We start from the raw sequence: 20,097 nt of genomic DNA, 5'->3' as shown, positions 1-20,097 counted from the left end.
ATGCCAGCTTTGGAGCGAGGACATATTGGGAGGAACATGTGGCAAATGTGGACTGACGCACCTTCATCCAAAGATCTGGATATAACACTTTCAGTCGCAATGGGCCCCAGATCTGAGGCTTGGCAGGAGGCCACATTACCGTGATGAAGGAGGCATGGCCCTGCCTGTTATAGGGAATGGTTTTACCACAAGAACGCCAGCTTCATTGGGTGGGAGACATATTGCCTGGTGTTATGAAGCAGGGTATTCCTAAGGGATCTGGGTGAGGGCAGTGAGAATGTGGGTGCTGTCTGGGGGGAAGCCATGTCATGGGCATCACTGGGGAAGAAACATTGAAGGAAAGGAGGGCCAGAAGCTGGACCAGAGGAGGTGTCGGAAAGTGAAATTATAGATAATGATGGTAAAAATCCATCCAAAATGTATAAACTGTTGTTAGAATGGAATTTGAAGGATGAGGAAGTTAAATCGGTAATGATTCGTTGGGCCAGAGATGTGGGTTATAATATACAATTTGAGGACTGGGAAAAATTATGGAAGGAGGGTTTAAAATTCACTGCTTGTATGACGTTAAAAGAGAATGTGATGAAAATGTTCTATAGATGGTATATGACACCGGCAAAAATAACCAAAATATATAAGACATGCAATAAGTGTTGGAAATGTAAAGATAAAGAAGGTACTTTTTATCACATGTGGTGGGAATGTAAGAAAATGAAAGACTTCTGGGAAAAGATATATAATGAACTGAAGAAGATTCTAAAATATACATTCACAAAGAAACCAGAAGTCTTTCTGTTAGGAATAGTAGGAAATGAGATAAAAAGAAAAGACTGTAAATTTTTCCAATATGCAGTAACAGCAGCAAGAGTGTTACTGGCCCAGAAATGGAAACAACAAGAAATACCAACTGTGGAATAATGGAGAATGAAACTGTTAGATTACGCAGAGCTAGATAAATTGACAGGGAAGATTAGATACTTAAGAGACCAAAAGTTCATCGAGGACTGGGGGAAATTTGTGGAATATCTGGAATATATAAGTGAGGGACAGATGACACTTAAAGGATTTAAAGAAGCACTGTGAAAAAGTAAGAAGTATTGTCTAAAGGGAATAGGAAAAAAGAGATAAACAATGTCAATATAAATCTGAGAAATGCGTAATTAAAATTATAACTATGGATGATTTACGGAACAGCTGAGGGAAGTCCAAAAAGGAAATAAGTTGTGAAAAACGATGTGAAATTAATATATTTTGTTTTGTTTTGATGTTAATTAATAAAAATTTATATGCAGAGGAGGTGTAGGATAAGGCTTGTTTAGCGAAAACAGCTACTGCGATCTTCCACATGCCTTCCCACAAAGGAAGTTCAGAATAAGTGGCCTGTTTCCTATCAGGGAACCATGAAAGAAGACTGCAAAGCAGAGGCAGTGACAAAAATAGAACAGAGGTTGTTGCTAGAGATAGATTCACATTACTGTTTGTGGCTGTGCTTTTTATCGATTTGCAGGGAGAACAGGGCAGAAGAGGACCTCCAGGGATCAAAGTAAGTGCTAACAATCTACATGCAAAATATAATACTTCTACACCATTCTTTCTTTCTTTTTTTAAGATCCATGATTGGGAATATGGGTTGCAGGACAGGAGAAGTCATATCAGATTTGAAGAATGCAAATGAGAATTCCTGCAATTCTGATATTAAATATAAATTTGTGAGGTGACTTTGCATTTAGGATAATTTGTTTTAGAAACATTTGCCCTAGAAGCAGCTGAACCATTTATGGATTATTATTATTTTTTAGCTAATCATGTACACTGCTCATTTATACAAGGCAATTGTTATGATGTTTGCAGACATGAATATGCTTCACAGGTGGCTCATGTCTGGAAAAAAAAAATATTGTGAACCTATTAGTAATAAGACCTGAAATTCAGTGAGGTTTACATGGTGAGGTTTACAAGGCATGCACAGCACATTTCGTTCAGGTGTGCACCCATGGAATTTTTATTTATTTAAAGATGTACATTTGATGAATGCATATTCATACTCAGTCCTAAAGAACATTATTTTTATTCATCCAACAAAACAAAAGAAACTGAAGCTTAACTAAACTTACTTTTTAAAATTGACAACTAAACTTTACTTACACAACTTAAAAATGATACACAAAATACCAAATTTATATGGTAGTATTAACCAGACATGCAGAAATATATGGTCAATTTTCATGATCTTTATCTTTAACCAGATAATGAACTGATCCAAACTGAGCAAAACAGATCAAATTTTCTTCATCTTCCTGGCCTAGAGAAGGATTCCCTCCCACCTCCCTTACTGCTGCCACGGGAGCCAGTCACCCCAGGGATGCTTCCAGAGACTGATGTGGGCAGAAGCCATTCCAGCCATTTTATTCTGCCTGCATCTCTCTCTGCATTCCTCATTCCCCATTCTGCCTTTGTTTCTCCCTCCCCACTGCTTCCCTGAGAATTGTGGCAGTTGAGGGAGCTAGGTTGCTGCACTCTATGCTCTCCTCCTCATCACGATTCCTGGTTTTCTGAAACATTAGGGTGTCCCTGGCTGGCTATACCTGCCACACCCCATGCACACATGTCTGGTGTCGCCCCCCCCCCATTTTATCCTTGCAGCAACCCTACAAGGTAGCTCAGATGAAGCTAAGCAGTCATGACTGGTCCACAGCCACCCAGTCTGGTTCATGGAAATAAACCTTTGAGGAAAATGAAGCTTTCCATGTAGATACTGGACAACATTTAGGAAAGTTACATTTCATCTTTTAAATGCTAGACTCTAGCCCAGAACCCTGTTCCCAGCAGTGGGCGGTGCAGATATTTCTGAGAAGCCCACAAAGAGGCAACATGGAGGCAAGAGATGCCCAGTCCTGCTGTTTGAACGTAGAAACTCCATGGATTTGCCTAATCTACTTTAGGAATACAGACTCTCATTAAAAAGGAAGCAGAATTTACAGGGTTGGCCATGTATGCGTGGTTTGAGGAGCAAAGGCAGAGGACAGCAGAAAAGTCTTCACACCCTGTTCAGTACCTCACCTAGGGTTAGTCAATTCCACATGTTGTGAAGAAGTGCTTATTTCTTTTTGTCTGTCCTTAATCTACAGCCCACTAGTTTCATTACACTGGCTACTCAATTACTCTTATATTTTAGGGAAACAGAGGCCCAGCAGGTACACCAGGATCTGTGGGAGAACCAGGTCCAAGAGGACCACAGGTGAGAAGATTCTGTGGCTTATTTCTGGCATTTCTGGTGACGTTCCAGGGCAGGGCCCTGCTAGTCTGTTGCACAGCAGAGAACAGAAAGGAGACTTGTGGCACCTTGAAGACTAATGTGGCTTGAGCCCTTGTGGGCTGCAGCTGAAGCACTTTCCCAGGTTAAGCAGTAAACAGTGGGAGCCCAAAAGCCAGGAAATGTCACAGCTCAAATATATGCCCGGTAAGGTAAATCTGTCCATTCATAACAGTAGTAAGTAACTGGTGCTTCTCTCTTCCCCCTGCAAAGTACCAACAGAGGATGCTGTGAACTTTATCTTTCTACATAATTCCTGGGATGTGAATTGAAAACGTACCAACAGTGGAATTGCACTGAGACCATCATTGGATCGCTAAATAGTTAATGTTGTATATTTAGCCTACTGCATGGGATACTGGTTCAATTCAAGTCCAGTGCAGACCAGAGCCGTAGCTGGGTGATCTTGCAGAACCATCCAGATTGCACCCCCCAGCCACAAACAAATTAGCTTTTCTTTCCACCTCTCCTCCACCCTTCCTCCACCTATTCAATTCCTCACACACTTCACCTTGTAACGAATTCTTTCACAGAAAATCTGTTATTTAATTTTTTTAATATATTTTTAGCTGATTTTGCCTTTCTTACCACTCCCTAGCTACGGCCCTGGTGCAGACCATTATATATTTACTGAAGAAATGTCTGCACAGAGCTTCTATATATTATTTTGTGGTGTCAAGACATGGGAAAGTAAGTTTTTGTCATTTCCTGAGATTTATTTATATCAGGGAAGAAATAGTGCCATGACCTCAAAAGTTGAACCCAGGCCTTAAGTTACTGCTCCTTTGTGTTTCGGCAAAATTCCATTTTTGTATTGAATGCTTTTTATCTCAGCTATTTGCTTTTGCTTATGTACAGGGAGCGCCTGGCACCATTGGAACTCCAGGTCTTCGAGGAGAGCAAGGACTGCCTGGTCCAAGGGTAAAATTATTTTATTCTTCTTAGAATCGTAGAATTGTAGATTTGGGAGGAACCCTTCAGGGTCATCTAGTCCAACCATCCATGACAGGTGGCCATCCAACCTCTACTTAAAAACCCCCAAGGAAGGAGAGTCCACCACTGACCAAGTCCACCACTGACCATTTCACTGCCAACAGTTCTTAGGGCCAGAATGTTTTCCCTGATGTTTAGCTGGAATCTCATTTCTTGTAACCTGAATCCATTGGTTTGAGTCCTACCTTCCAGAGCAGGAGAAAACAAGCTGGCTCCACCTTCCATGTGACAGCCCTTAAGATATTTGAAGATGGCTATCCTATCTCCTCTCAGTCTCCTCTTTTCCAGGCTAAACATACCCAACTGCTTCTTTCCGTTCCTCATAAGGTTTGGGTTCAAGACCTTTCACCATCTTGGTTGCCCTCCTCTGCACACATTCCAGCTTGTCAAGATCCTTCACAAATTGTAACTTCTTAAATGCTCCTTGTTTCTGTTAATCTGAAAAGTTTCATTCAAAAATCCGTCCAGCAGAATTTTCCCTGTCGGGGAAAAAGGCGGAGTAGAAATAAATAGATACTGTAATAATAATGAAGCTGCTGTGATGTTATTGAGTAGCATTCACAGAAATTCATTGTAGCAGTTCCTCCCACAAATTCTTCCAATGTTACCGAAAACTGGAATTGAAAATAAAGTTGCAAAATTACCAAATATGAGTGCAGCATTTTAAAAGTTTGAAATTTAGGTTTTAAAGGAACTGCACTTACTTGCCCAAATTCATCTGGGGATTATATGAGTGCAGAATCCGGCTCTCATGGCTGCCTTATGTCCAGCATTGCTCAGGAATTCTAAGAAACCAAAAAATCAGTTGAGTTTTGAAGTCAGTGGTTAGAATCAGTGCAGTTTTGAAAGGCTCAGTCTACCATCTTGATTCCAAATGCTGCCCAAGTGTATCTGAACATAGATTAAATCCTGCCCCTTGAGCTTCCATAAGAATTTCTGTTCATGCTGTTCCTGTTGTTATGTTTGCGCTATTGCTCTGTTGCCAATCTCCAGACCTTGGTCTCCATAGGGCGGTGGAGGCCCACCGGGAGTTGCTGGGGAGCGTGGCCGGCTGGGTCCTCTTGGGAAAAAGGTAAGTGACAAAATTACAGAGAACGGCTGGAGATGGGGGACACTAATGTTGGTGTTAAGATGTGAATGATTTTCTAGGGTTCCTGTTATGAAGGGGAGTCAGCCCCATTCTTCTGTGATGGCATGCATTTTAACAATATCACTTTGAAAGTCATAAATATAAGAGGTCAGCTCTAGTGACGTTGCCAAAATGTGTGAATGCCTAGTTTGAAATGTGAAGTTGCTTCGTGCTCGGAAGCAGTACAGAACAAGCATGATTATTTCTCTCAAAGTTCTTCTGTAGCTCAAAATTAAAAATGAGATTCTGCACATATGCAGAGTGCAAATGCTGCAACTCCTACTGAAAATGTGTCAAATGCTTTGAATGCTGATGTATCCAGAAGGGATTTTTTCTGTCTCAGGTTTAACTATCAACATAGGCGGGGGCGGGGGGAGCTTACAGAACCTGAATTAAAGCCTCTCCTTAATGTGGTTGGTTGGGCAATGAAGATAGGTGCCATTTTAAGCCAATTTAATATAGTGCAGCAAATATTAAAGGCACAATCTTAGGGTCTCTGGAAGGGAAATCCCCAGAGATTCTCATCTCTGCTGGCTGAGTATGAGGTCTGCCCATGGATGCCTCCTTGCTGCAGCTGTGGAAAACTCTCCATTTGTTCCTCCTCTGTCGTCGATACAGCACCTGCGTTAGGAGGGGAAAGGGGATGATCCACTGTCAGAGCCCTCCTCCCCCCAGAATGGAGATAAAGTTCCCTGACCCTGAAGCTCACATACTTCGGGGGGGGGGGGGATTTACGGTTACAGAAAGGAAAGAGAAATGTTGCCCCCCTTCTACCCTCCAGTGTAAGCCCTGCAAGAATTTGAATTTGGTGGTTCCTCCATCTCGAGGCTTCCTTCCCTTCTCTCTTTGGGTTGCTGTGCCCAGACGTAGGAAGAGAAAGAGAGAAATAATAATAAAGCTTTGCATTTAGATGGCACTAAACACAAATAATAATAATAATAATTTCAGTATTTATACCCCGCCCATCTGGCTGGGTTTCCCCAGCCACTCTGGGCAGCTCCCAACAGAATATTAAACAGAATAAAACATCAAGCACTGAAAACTTCCCTAAACAGGGCTGCCTTCAGATGTTTTCTAAAAGTCAGATAGTTGTTTATTTCCTTGACATCTGATGGGAGGGCATTCCACAGGGTGGGTGCCACCACCGAGAAGGCCCTTTGCCTGGTTCCCTGTAACTTGGCTTCTCACAGTGAGTGACCCTCCAGAAGGCCGTCGGAGCTGAACGAGGAAGGTGGAGACGCTTCTTCAAGTGTTGAGAGCCCTTTATTTACATTATCTTGTTCCAATGTTTACAACCCTCCTGCATGTGAGATTAGTATTGTTACCCCCATATTTCAGATGGGAGTGCTTAAGCAGAGGAGGCAGATTTCCTAAGGTCACCTCATGAGCCTATTGCAGAAGCGATTCCAACCAGGGATTCATATCCGAGCCCCTTAAGTGCTGTGTTATACTAGCTTGCATCCTAAGTTAAATTTATTATTTTTAACACAGGGCGAACCTGGCAATCCTGGTCCAAAGGGTCCCAATGGTCCCACTGGGCCCCGAGGAGAGACGGTAAGTGTGGCTCCGTGGAGGCTGGAAGCATTGCTGAACACCATTTCCCCATTGAGAAACGAACAGCCAGTCCCCACAGGCTCGCTTCTGAGAAGCTGAAGAGCTTGATCCCTGCAGCGAGGCCAGCGCTGGCAGCTCACAATCCACTTCACAGAGCCTCCGTTTCAACTCTCCCAATCCTCTCTTTCAAAGAGCTCTCTTTGAACACATTAACCTTGGCCTTCTGACATGTCTAATTTTGAGGATCACATACACTGGCTGAAGAGGCTCTAAGCTCCAGGATGTGTTGCGCATTCATGTTCTGCACCTTTATGTCTTGTAGGGAGATGATGGGCGAGATGGAGTTGGCAGGGCAGGAGCTAAAGGCAGAAAGGTATGTACAGTCCCATAATTCAAAAGCATCCATTCTTTGGCGATCAGCCTTCTTGATGGTCCAGCTCTCACTTCCATACATCACTACTGGGAAAACCATAGCTTTAACTATACGGACCTTTGTTGGCAAGGTGATGTCTCTGCTTTTTAAGATGCTGTCTAGGTGGCCACACACAAATCTTTGGGCAGGGATTTGCCTGTTTTCACCTGTGAAACCTGCAATGTTTCAAGTATACTGCAAGTACTCTACAAGAATACACCCTGGTGGTATTGTATGAATCATAATAAAAAAAATTCTTGATAATGTTAGTCTTCACAGCGGTTGTGCTTAATTAGCAAAAATGATTTTATAAACAGGATGCCTGAGAAATAAAATGGATGATAAAAGCCAAGACTAACAAGTTCAAACAATGTACGAAGTTATCTGAAGTATGCATATACAGAACTAGACTCCAGTGAAACTATTATTACTTAGAAAAGAAATCCTAGAGTCATTGTAAGCAGTACATGGCAGTGGGAAGGGGTTCCTTGGGACAATTCCACACCAGCCAATTACTTCCCATTTACAGCATCTCAAGCATTCATGGGGGTGAGGAGCATCCAGGCAACATCAGTCTTATGTTGCATGAATTCCCCCCCCCATGTTAATTTGCCCTTACAGGGGGTTGGGAACACAATTTCAAAGCAGAATTGATGGAGGTGGTTTGTTTCTGCTGAGTGGCGTGGCATGGCATGCCTGTTGGGTGCCTCCTCAGGTCTGGTATGGCACAGCTGGGAACATCTGAGCCCTTTTATTTCTGGGAACAGACAAGGGAAGGTCGCTGCCTTTCCTTCATTGAACCCACAATCTGTTTCTTATTTCCACAGGGAGAGCCAGGTTTCCCAGGATATCCAGGAATAAGGGTACTTAGAAAAATTTTAATTATGTTCCTTATGCTAAAATACAGTAGCTCATGAGTGATATGTGCCAGAGAGATAATGCTTTGCTCTGTTTTAAACAGGGTGCGCCTGGAGATAATGGTGGCGTTGGAGATCCTGGCCCCAAAGGAAGCAGAGGTCTCAGGGTAATGTAGCTCCCTGTGTTTGATAGTGGAAGATTAAAATGGGAGCCTGCTTGGTTCATGTTCTTCTACAAATCATTTTCTTTATTCCCAGTTTCATCCTGTTGCAGCTACTTGCATAGTTGTATTCGGTGCCTTTTTGGGGTAAAAAAAGAAGTCCCAGTACTCATATATTCATAAAAGTGCTGTAGGTGCCAGCACAAAATCGGTCTCAGACCGTCAAAATGATCAGTTACAAGGCAAAGATCAGCTTCCACTTCCAGTTTACTAGAGAAGAGATCTCTAATAAACTCTGATTGGGCCAACTGCAGCCAAACACATCATAGAGTTAGACTCAAATGTGGCATGCTTGTCAAAGGTGCTTTCTGTTCACAGTAGTGCTGTTTTACAGCTCATGCTAGAGCATAAATCTAAATAAGTGACCACGTACTTGTGCAAAAACTTGTGCAAGCTGTATTCAAAGCTACCTGGTATTGCACTGCAGAAACATTTGCAAGTACTACTGGCTGTTTGTTTTTCACACACTATTTATGGATCCAACCTATTCTGCACAAACACACAGGAGTCTGCATAGTGTACATGAACAAAAATGTTATTTAAACCATTTATATGCTTTTTTTTTTTTGCCAACTGGTCCTCAAGGCAGCTTACAACACTTGCTTAAAATAAAGATTATTTCAGCATATGTAAGTCCAAATCATCAGGTAATAAAAGAGCCCCTACAACAGTTAACTAGTATAAACTTCCAAATGAAATTAAATGCTCTCAAATGTTTGGGTAACTTGTTGGAGAGCGGATTTCTGTTGAACATCTGGGGGGGGGGGTTGAGGAATTCCAGAACCCTCACAGCCTGCTCCCTCTCTCTCAGCAAGTGATGGGAGGTCAGGGCAGCCCCACAGACCAGGGCAGGGCAGAAATAATGGAGAGGGGAGGGTCTGCAGGTAGGCCAGGTAGAATCATGCTGGCTCTGTTTGCATTAATTCGAACCTCTCCAGGTAAACAACCCATAGCAGATGCGATTAACTTAAAAGGGCAGATGTGTGGGATTTGGATCAATCACGTTTACTCTTGCTTGCTTTTTCCTGTTTAGGGAAGTGCAGGAGCACCTGGCGTACGAGGCCAAAAGGGAGAGAATGGATATCCCGGGCCAGAGGTAAGTTTGCAATACACACATTACTGGTCTGACCTGTTGATTTTGCTGAAGAGTCTAGAATACTTTTACATTTCTTTCTATACTGAGCTTACTATTAAACTCACATACCATATTTCATCTCTGTTAATCTAATAGAATGATCCCGAGTTATCTTGAATAAACCTTTATTTCTTGTATATCTTTATTTTTATACCCCGCCTTTTCCCCTGACGGGACTCAAGGCAGCTTACAGATAAAATTAAGAACCGCTAAAAACAGGAAAAACTCTGCAATTGTGTGTGAGAGATTAAGGAATTATAAAGAATAAATTGTTATTGATCTGAACATTTCTAGCTTGCTTGTATTGCTTGAAAGTCTTATTTTTATTTATTTTACTGTTTATTAAATTTGTATACTGCCCTATACCTGAAAGTCTCAGTGTGGTTCACAGGATAAAATCACAACATAAAAACATACGTGCAAAGTTTAAAGAAAGTTCCAAGAAGAAATGATAATACAGTGAGGGAACTGGCTCTTGCCAGCTGATGTGAACATCACTCCTATGACCCTTACAACTGAATATTAATTCATACATCTTTTAGTAAAACAATAGCTGAAGATGTTAATCAATGCTTTTCTAATCTGAAATGAGACTGGAAGATGCAGAATAATCTAAAAATTAAACACCCAAATTGACAATTTTAAGCTATCAGTTTCAAAACTTGGACCGTTAAAGTTTGAACTCCAATTCTGAATTCTGAGGCAGAGGTTTCTGTTTCCGTGTGCATTTCTGGCTTTGCTTGTGATATTTCTGGGCTTGAGTCACCCACCCTCATGCCAGCCACACTTGTGCCATTTTGATAAGCGATTATTATATAAACTATCCAACTCCTGCTTGGTAATAATGAAAAAAGCAGTGAACAGCAGCAAAGAACCCCCTCTCAGTTCACTGGAATATAAGAAGAGCCCTGCTGGGTGAGATCAAAGCCCATAAATTATTTCCTTCTCCACCAGAGGCGCCAACTTCTGCAGGAGAAGGGGGCCATCATGGGGTGCATGATGTGACCCACACGGCATCAGGGTGTGGGTGGAGCCAAACGCAGTGGCTCCTCCTCCTCCAGGAGCTACTTTCCTGCTCCTTCCCCTCTGTGGCCACTGAAGCCTCACTCAGCTCCATGCTTGGCCTCTTCCTCCTTGAACATTTTCCTTTGAACCAACCTCCTCCCTGAAAATATGGGGGGGAGGCCAAAAGGGTTTGGCGCCTCAGAGATGGAAGCCCTGTTTTCCACCCTCCACCATCTTGAGTAATGAAGAGAGCTCCGGAATTATTTCCCCCTTAATTTCCCTGGTTTCTTCCCCCTCCTGTCAGGATCTAGGCTTAGTTTCCCCCAAGGTAACCCTCCTGTGACATTTTGGACCTCCTGGTCAGAACAGCCTCTGAAACCAGAGGCATCTGTTTTACAAAAAGAGTGGAAGAATTACGGCACTCCTTGCAGCGCCAACCTTATGCCTGCGGGATTTGGGGACAGCATAGAATGTGCCAAGGACTTGACTGAGGCTTGATGGTATAACCCAATCAGTAGAAAGGCAGGTGAAGCACCCTTCTAAACATTTCATGGATAAGGCCCTCAGAATAGTGGTACTCAGATTTTTCGCTAAGAACATCTCCCGATGAAACTTTGGCTTGAATTCAAGGCACACAGTTATTTGGAAGAATGCACACAAAACACACACACACACACACACACACACACTTTATATATTTTTTATTAATTTTCAAATATAAAAGTGATGCAGAATTCTGCAAAATACAATGTCAACAAACAGGATCTGATGACAATAAATTGTAATTTGCTTCCTTCCTATTCCATTCCCTGGCAAGACTCTTCTGACTCCCCCCTCACACACACACCCTTTGCCCTCCTCCCTGACTACTCAGTTGACTGAAATCTGTCAAGCTCCTATCAGACAAGCACTCTGAAACCCAAGTCTTGCAATTACAGTTGCATTTTAAAATCCTTTCTTTCAGGGACTCAAGGGTGACAGAGGAGAAGCAAGAGACGTAAGTCATCTTCTCATACCATAATTTTTTGTGCTGGTACCAAACTTCTTGTATTTCTTCTTTTTTTCACCCTTTGCCTTTCCTTTTCCTTTAAAGCAATGCACACTTGTACGCAACATCAAAGATAAATGCCGTAAGTCCATTTCTTTTGCTTCTAATGCTTAGTTTGATTTGGAGGAGATTATGAAGTCGTTGACTTTCTTTCTTTCTTTTTCTTTCTTTCTTTCTGTTATTCACAGCCTGCTGTTATGGTAAGTCTATATTAGATTCCTCAGTTTCTGGCACCAGAAATGGATGCAAGCTGTGGCTTCAAAGGAATGGACTGGTTTGTAGTTGCAGAATATGTCCCTTGCTATTTTGGAAGCAAATGTGTTTGATCATATTCCTTTCTTGTTTAATGTATCCACTACCTGCAGGTCCTAGGGAATGTCCAGTTTACCCCACAGAACTGGCATTTGCTATAGATACCGCCACTGGGGGAAGTGCAGACATTTTCAACAGAACGAAGCAAGCAGTGTTGACAATTGTTAACAACCTCACAATTGCTGAAAGCAACTGTCCCAGGGGTGCCCGGGTTGCGTTAGTTACCTATAACAGCGAAGTCACCACTGAGATCCGTTTTGCTGACTCCCGGAGGAAAGGAAATCTCATCAAACAGATTCAAGAGCTCCAAATGCCGCAGACATCAAAACAGCGAAGCTTAGAAACGGTCATGTCTTTTGTGGCCAGGAATACCTTCAAACGTGCCCGCAGTGGGTTCCTCATGCGGAAAGTGGCTGTTTTCTTCAGCAATGGGCCAACAAGAGCATCTGCACAACTTAACGAAGCTGTCATGAAATTATATGATGCGGGAGTTGTGCCTGTGTTCCTTACCTCCAGAGAGGACAGACAACTCATAAATGCACTGCAGGTTTGCATCCCTTCAACTTTTCTTCTCCTCCAGGGGTATTTTGTGGGATTAAGCCACAGCCATTCTCCAGGGACTGTGGCCATCAGGCATATTGCCCTCTTTTAAAGCCTTGCAGTTTTTTTAAAAAAAGAAGTGGCATATGTATTAAAGCATTTATAAATATGAAAAAGAAACGCTTTTCATTTTTATGCACTGTAAAAAAGCATGATGAAACTGACTGCCTGATTTCTAGCTCTCAGCCACCATCTCCTGTGTAGTCTGAAGGCAGGTCTAAAAAGCATAAGCTGCTCAAAGTTTTCAGAAGTCAACCGAATCTTCTGTTTGGCCTCAGCTATTCACCAATCAATGTTTGATGCCTGTTTTCTTTTTTGTCTAAACCAGATCAACAATACTGGTGGGCAAGCCATCGTATTTTCTGGCAACAGGGATCTACTGAACCAAATTATTAGGAGAGTAATAACGTGCCACGTTTGTCTAGGTAAGGTTCTTGGGTTTCTTTCCTATATAATGTACTTTACAAGGACAGTACAGTTTGCAGCCATTACTAGGAATTTGCTTTAGCCGCACTGTACAGACAATACGATCTTCTGCCAGCTAGGCAGGGCCTCTTGTCAGGAAAGGCTTTAAACCTTTGTCCCTTGTCTGCCACACGGCAGAGCCATTCAAGAACCTGCCACCTTCAAATTTACTTTTGCTACTGAAGTGTAGGTACCTTTACATTGTAGGCCAGGGTCAGGGCTCTGTGCCAGTGCAGAACCATCCATTGTACATTTGAGCAGCTGCTGGACCCCTAAAACCCAGGCCTTGTGAGGTGCCAAACCCGTTTGTCTTAGTGAGGTGCAAATATACAGTATATGCTTATGAGAAGGGTCCACAGGATCTGCTTGGGAGTTGTTGTTTTCCTGGAGGTCTACCAGTTGAAGCCAGGTACAGAACCGTAGCTCAGCCAGGCAGAAACAGGCTATTAATTAAAGTAAAGGGTGCTCCTGAGCATATGGTCAGCCAAGAATTCATAGTCAGATCCAAAATCCACACCTGGTTTACCACACCCCTCAAAGTGTTCTATTCCAGCAACACAATTTAGGGAAGTGGGGCAGCGGAGCTTTTTTGTGTTGCTGTTGTTAAACAAAGTGGGAATCAGAAACCCTTCTGGATCTACTGTGAATAGAGATCTTTCAGTAGATCTCAATCTGCCCACCCCTAATATGAAAGTGTTTTTCAGTTGGAAATGTCCACATCACACATTGTTTGTTGCACAATGCACTAATTTTACAGTGATTTTATTCTGAATATTGTATCTAACTGAAAGAGCACTTTCTGTTTGCAAAGACCCTTATTGTGGCAACGTGCTAAGTTGTTTTCAGGTTTATGGGCCATTAAATTAGTGCCATACAGATAAAGGTAAAAAGCCCTATCTTGCCCAAACCTCTGGAGGCAGTCACAGTACATATGCCATGACTGATAAAAGGTAAAGGACCCCTGGATGGTTAAGTCCAGTCAAATTTATCTATGGGGTTGCAGCGCTCATCTCCACTTTCAGGCTGAAGAAGGTGCCGTTTCTCCACAGACAGCTTTCCGGATTATGTGGCCAGCATGACTAAACCACTTCTGGCACAACAGATGGATGCCAGAGCGCACAGAAATCCTGTTTACCTTCCCACCACAGTGGTACCTATTTATCTACTTGCGCTGGTGTGCTTTCAAACTGCTAGGTTGGCAGGAGCTGGGACAGAACAACGGGAATTCACCCCATTGCAAGAATTCGAACTGCCAGCCTTATAATTGGCAAGCCCAAGAGGCTCAGTGGTTTAGACCACAGCTCCACCTGCGTCCCATGCAGAAGAACCATTGGTGGTCCTGGCATCTTTCTGCTCACAGCAGTGCTGTTCAAGTGCCTTCATTCTACCCTGTGATACTTAGCCCCTGCAGGGGTCCTGCAGTTATAAACTGAAGTCTAAAAACTGGCTTCACTTAGCCAGTGCAGCAATGCCATGACTTCATGGACAGCTGTCCAATTCACTGGTAGTAATTGCAGCATTTTGCTGGGGAGAGAATCAACGGACCTGTAACATCTTCATCTTTTGCCCAAACTGTACACTCATTTTGAGGGAATTTTAAAACCATTTGCTTTCTTTGAAATTCTCAAAATTATTTGGAAGCTACCAGAAGTTGTGATTCTGATGCAATATGCCAATTCAGGTTCCTACACCCTCTTGTCACTGTGACGTTGAAGGATGTTGATTTCAGATATTTGAGTTAACTGTGATATGTTTATTCCTTTAGATGTATGTGATCCTGATTCTAGCTGTGGTCCCACAAGACCTTTTACCAGAGACAGGCGGGCTGCTCCTACAGATGTTGACATTGATATAGCATTCATTCTAGACAGCTCTGAAAGCACCACCCATCTGCAGTTCAGAGAGATGAAGAACTACATTTCGTATGTAGTAAGCCAGCTGGAAACAAGCTCTGACCCCAAGGTATCTCAGCACCATGCCAGGGTGGCCGTCATCCAACATGCTCCCTATGAGTTTGAATCAAACTCAAGTACATCTCCTGTCCAGGTGGAGTTGTCACTGACAGATTATGGATCCAAAGACAAGCTGATGGATTTCATTAGCAACCAAATGGCACAGCTGTATGGCACACGGGCTATGGCGAGTGCAATTGAATATACGACAAAACACATATTTGAGAGTGCGCCAAACCCTAGAGATCTCAAAGTCATAGTCTTGATGATGACTGGAGAGATTAAAAGCAAAGAACTCGAACACCTTCAGAGAGTTATTGTAGAAGCTAAATGCAAAGGATACTTCTTTGTCATTTTGGGCATTGGCAGGAAAGTGAACATCAAGAGCATCTACAGTTTGGCAAGTGAGCCCAATGATGTCTTCTTCAAATATGTCGATAAGCCCTCTGAGCTCCATGAAGAGGTTTTGCTGCGCTTTGGGAACCTCTTGCCATCTTTTATTAGCAGTAAGTATATGCAGTGGCACAGCAGTGGGAAATTTGATGCTGACCATGAAATGTGCAAGGGGAGGTGGGGGGTGAAGTGTGCATTGCCCCCCCATGGACATTTGAGCCAGGTGAAAAGGGCACTGATGCTCTGATGCCAAGTACTTCAGACTCGGGGCAGTATACTTCATTTGTGGAAGAAGAAGAAGAAGAAGAAGAAGAAGAAGAAGAAGAAGAAGAAGAAGAAGAAGAAGAAGATGGTGATGTACTTGTTTAGTTAATGTCACACCTTTCCCTCAGTGCAGGACCTAAGACAGCCCATGACATGCATTAAAAACAGATACAGCATGCGTACACACACACACACACACACACACACACACCCCAATCAGGTATAAATATTTTTAAAGGTTACCTTCTTAAAAGTGACACTGAACCAAAACAAGTTGAAACCATTTAAAAACATTGAAGAAGAAAATATGCAACGCCCACCATTCAAAGACCCGGTCGCAACAGCCAGTTAGTTCCAGAGTCTGGGAGCAGCCACCAAGAAGGCCCTCTTGTGCCTGTGGGGAGGGTGGGGCCAAGAGAGAGGCTGCCCCCGAAAATCTCCAAAGCCAGGCAGGCTCATATTGTGAGAGACAGTCCTTCAGAAAGCCTGGACCCCAACTGGGCTTTATAGGTCATAAATAGGATATGAAGCAGCTCCCACGCAGCTCTAGTAAACCCTCTCCTCAGAGTCGCTGCCGCTCTCCCACAAAAGTGCCAACTCAGCTGTGCCCCATCAACTGCCGTTCCTGCAGCTTCCTAGCCACTGATCTTTCACCAAGTGCACATTTGCTCTCCAAGGGGGCTGGAAGAGAGTTATATGCACGGCCCTGAGGAGGCATGGGGTCAAGAGGTGGAGGGCCTCAGCAGCAATGCAAGGTCCCCTCTGAGTTGCAGCACACATGGCAGAGCAGCATCAAGCACACAGTTGGGGGTGGGGCGATACTGGCCCCAAAGGACCTCCTCTATACCAAGCTCTCTACAGCTTAGCGTGCTTTAAGACAGATTTCAAAACATGCCATTGGCAGGCATGTAGCTGTACCAGAAAACTCATACCTTGCATGAATATTATGTGACGTTTTTCTCATGCTGCTGAGAAACAGTGGTAGTATTCAGGCTTGGCTGCCATATAATCCAGGCTACACAGGGACTACTGATTTTAAGACCCCAAACAGATGGGTCTGCTGAACTAAATGCATAAAAGATCATATATAAAGTTTTCCCACAAAAAACTGGATACTGTGATTCTAAAATCCAAGAGACATGTGCATTTCTCTTAAGGGATTCCTCAATTTCTGTTCTAGACTCTAGTAATTACTGGTAAAGTTGAAATCATAAACACTTTTTGTGGAAAGTCATCTTGTGTCTATTTAGGATCACAGCTTTATAGTCCTCCTTTCAGTTGTCAACAATTTCCAGCTTTCTGTTGCAGACCTAAAACTCTTTGAACCCTAATTTGGTAAAATCTCTTGTTTCTTCCCCTTTTTTAGGTCAACCGATAAGATATTTAAGTCTAAAGCATAGTCTCCCCCATTATAGCTAAAGAAAAACTTCTTTTAGTTGCTGGCAGAATTAGTCTCCACATATTTTGCTTATATCGTAATTAGAAGCAGCAGAATGGAGAGCTGTGTTTTATTACTTGCAAGACTGAAACCATTTTTCATTGGGAAGAAAGGAAGAAGAGATTATGCAAATTACTATTTTTCCTTGTATATAATAAATGCTAAGTATTAAAATGCTTAGATATGGCCCCTATCATACTTACTAGACTACTTTTATTATGGTTTAAATTGAAATAGTATGTTTGGCCAGGGAGAATGGCTTTGTTCAAATTCTGCTTGTATTTTTAGGTGAAAATGCCTTTTACCTGTCTCCAGACATCAGGAAACAATGTGATTGGTTTCAAGGTGATCAGCCAGTCAAAAAATTTGGCCAGAAAGAAGTGTAAGTCTAATGAGTTTTTAGTATTCTGAATAGAAGGAAAAGACAGATGATTGAACAGTCGCAGCTTATTCCCAAAATCAGATGAAATATATGTTTTTTGTCAGCAGTATGCATGTTTTCTGTTTCTGACAAATACACTTTTAAGATGAATTAATTCTCTTTCCTGTATAAGAGTGTGAGGCACACAGTGAGAAAAGGAACGTTTTATATGTTTCACTTTTCAAGGTTTTAGCTCCAGTACCTCTCGTTTGGGAGATTTTTGCTGGCTTGTTTGGAAGAGATAAGCCTGCATGCCAGTCTGCAAAGCTAACATTGAGATCTACTGAAGGCAAGGAATTAGACTTATCTTGACAATGGGTGTAGAAAAGATAATGAACAAGGGATCCAGATTCTAAAAGTTGATATTGGAAGGTGCCTCAAACTGACAAATTCCATGTAGCAATCTAGTTAGTCTATTCCTCTGGGAAGTACATTGGATCATAGCAACATCATTAAATTTAAGATTAAATGGATCAGGAAACTTTATAAGAACTGTAAAGCACTTTGCTCATGGGGGGAAATATACACATATCCATAACTAATTTTTGTTTCTTCAATTAGAAACATTCCAAATAATGTTACCTCCACACCTACTACTACAAAAGAAAAACTGGAAGGTATGTACAAATGCCTTAAGCATATTTTATCCTTAGGATATTTTATCCTTACATGTTGCATTTTGGCGGCAGTTAAGGACCACCGCTTTTCTTTGGTAAAGGACAAACTACACATTGTATACAAATGCACAAATGTGTTTGGCTTTTTGAAAAAAGGAAAGGAAAAGGAGCTGCAGGAGGCTGCAGTCTTGAGTGGAGGAGCCACAAATGCAAGTGATACATATTTGTTCTGTAGAGCAGTGTTTCCCAAACTTGGGTCTACAACTGCTTTTGGACTACAGTTCCCATCATTCCTGACCACTGGTCTTGCTAGCTAGGGATGATGGGAGTTGTAGTCCAAAAACAGCAGTTGGGAACAGAAAAACAGATGCTGTGGGAAAGTTCTCTCTGCAGCTCCTCCAGTCACCATTACAGTCAAGCAATGCAACTGTTCAATAAAGAGACAAAACAGAAACCATTGAGTTGTATCTAACACTACTGTCTTGTTCGCACAAGGTCTTCTGCTTGGGCAGCAGAACTTTACCTTGCTCTCCTCTGCCTGCACAGCCTGCAAATTCTAGGAGTTCCCCCAACCCTCAAGAGCACACTGGAGGGCCATGGAGAGGGGAGAGGGAGGGGAAGTTTTGTTATGCAAGTGGTAGTCTTTGCACAAATGGAAGAAGTCTGGTGAATGCAAGCCACTGGAGTTTTGTCACAGGCACCTGTAGTTAAAGCGTAGTTTGCTGCTAGGTTAGCTTAGTTTTAATTTAAGCCTCTTCCCATATACTCCAACCAAAAATCTGACCTTTCATTGAAATTCTGTGCTCCCAGAAGATTGGTCTGCACTAAAACAAAAATTAAATGATCAGAACATTTTGCCCTGATGGAATTCTTCTGACGAAATTCCATGTGATGTTTGTGTAAATAAATCACTCATTGAGCTGAGTGACATCCATGATGCAGTTAAGGACATTGAATTTCTTAGCTATATGCTGGGTTGGTTTTATGCCCATTGTTTTCCACTGTATTACACTTTTCTCAGAGCCAAGTCAGCCCATTTCAGTCATCTGACTGGGAACATTGTCATTTGGACCAAATAAGCCAATACCACTTCCAAAGCACATTGTCTCCGTGTGTTGCAATGCATATTGTAAAAAATTCATACCATATGCTGTTAGCAGGAGAGCTCCCAAATCATTATTGTCCACATAAACAGATTAATGAAAGTCAAGTGGCACGTATATGTTAAATTGTTAGAAAGAATAATCTTGGTAGAGGAAGATAAATAACTTCGTCTTCCATCCATATACACAATGCGGATAGATTTAAATATTTTGTGTAGATTTTAATGTGTGTGTGTGTGTGTGTGTGTGTGTGTGTGAAATAAATAAATATTTTGTGAAGATTGATTAAAAATTCAGTCCCATACTCATATTAATGCTGTTGCATTAATATGTGTTCCTCTACCAAATGCTTCTTTCTAGTAATTTAAACATGCATGTGTCCTCTGACTTTTATTAACTTGTTTCCATGGACCATAACAAATCAGGAGATCTCTTGTTCTCTACGGGTTGTTTTTCAGCCTGAAGACTAATAAAATAAAATCCAAAACCCCCACTATACAGTAGACTTTCATTTTTTTAAAAAAAGGCATGGAGCAGTAAGATCATTATAATACAGTGGATCATTCAAACAAGTTCATTAGAATAAATTTCACTAACAAGTGAAGATAGAGAGGAATCATTTCAAAACTACTGTCTTCAACAGGGATCTCACCAGTCCCACCACAAGTCTTTTATCAGTGGGATGTTTCACATTCTGCAGACTTCCTAAGCAAGCAAGCAGGCAGGCAAGCAAAATTAATGTCTACAACATTGGTACAAAACTAGAACCTAAGTTGTACAAACAGCAGATGAGCTAGTATGATAGCCTGCTTCTAGGCTGCATCAGTGTTGACTGGAATTCTCCTGCATAATTCCTGCCCATACA

The 20,097-nt window shown here is 42.2% G+C and overlaps 1 protein-coding gene across 12 annotated transcripts in view; it reads left to right on the top strand.

The window, feature by feature from the left end:
• The window catches only part of COL6A3 (collagen type VI alpha 3 chain), a 109,059-nt gene that overhangs the window by 69,544 nt on the left and 19,418 nt on the right, over positions 1-20,097 (top strand). For all 12 annotated transcript variants that reach the window (XM_079974944.1, XM_079974943.1, XM_079974942.1 and 9 more), the window contains 16 exons: positions 1,508-1,543; positions 3,176-3,238; positions 4,172-4,234; positions 5,316-5,378; positions 6,927-6,989; positions 7,312-7,362; positions 8,229-8,264; positions 8,363-8,425; positions 9,513-9,575; positions 11,584-11,616; positions 11,713-11,749; positions 11,856-12,526; positions 12,908-13,004; positions 14,810-15,502; positions 17,380-17,473; positions 18,074-18,129. In XM_079974944.1, coding sequence (XP_079831070.1) covers positions 1,508-1,543; positions 3,176-3,238; positions 4,172-4,234; positions 5,316-5,378; positions 6,927-6,989; positions 7,312-7,362; positions 8,229-8,264; positions 8,363-8,425; positions 9,513-9,575; positions 11,584-11,616; positions 11,713-11,749; positions 11,856-12,526; positions 12,908-13,004; positions 14,810-15,502; positions 17,380-17,473; positions 18,074-18,129 — 2,182 coding nt within the window. The remainder of the gene's footprint in view (positions 1-1,507; positions 1,544-3,175; positions 3,239-4,171; positions 4,235-5,315; positions 5,379-6,926; positions 6,990-7,311; positions 7,363-8,228; positions 8,265-8,362; positions 8,426-9,512; positions 9,576-11,583; positions 11,617-11,712; positions 11,750-11,855; positions 12,527-12,907; positions 13,005-14,809; positions 15,503-17,379; positions 17,474-18,073; positions 18,130-20,097) is intronic.

Source organism: Podarcis cretensis, assembly GCF_951804945.1.
Source record: "Podarcis cretensis genome assembly, chromosome: 1".
Taxonomy (NCBI): domain Eukaryota; kingdom Metazoa; phylum Chordata; class Lepidosauria; order Squamata; family Lacertidae; genus Podarcis; species Podarcis cretensis.
The sequence above is the reverse complement of the archived record's forward strand: the minus strand, read 5'-3'. Positions and strand labels throughout refer to the sequence as shown.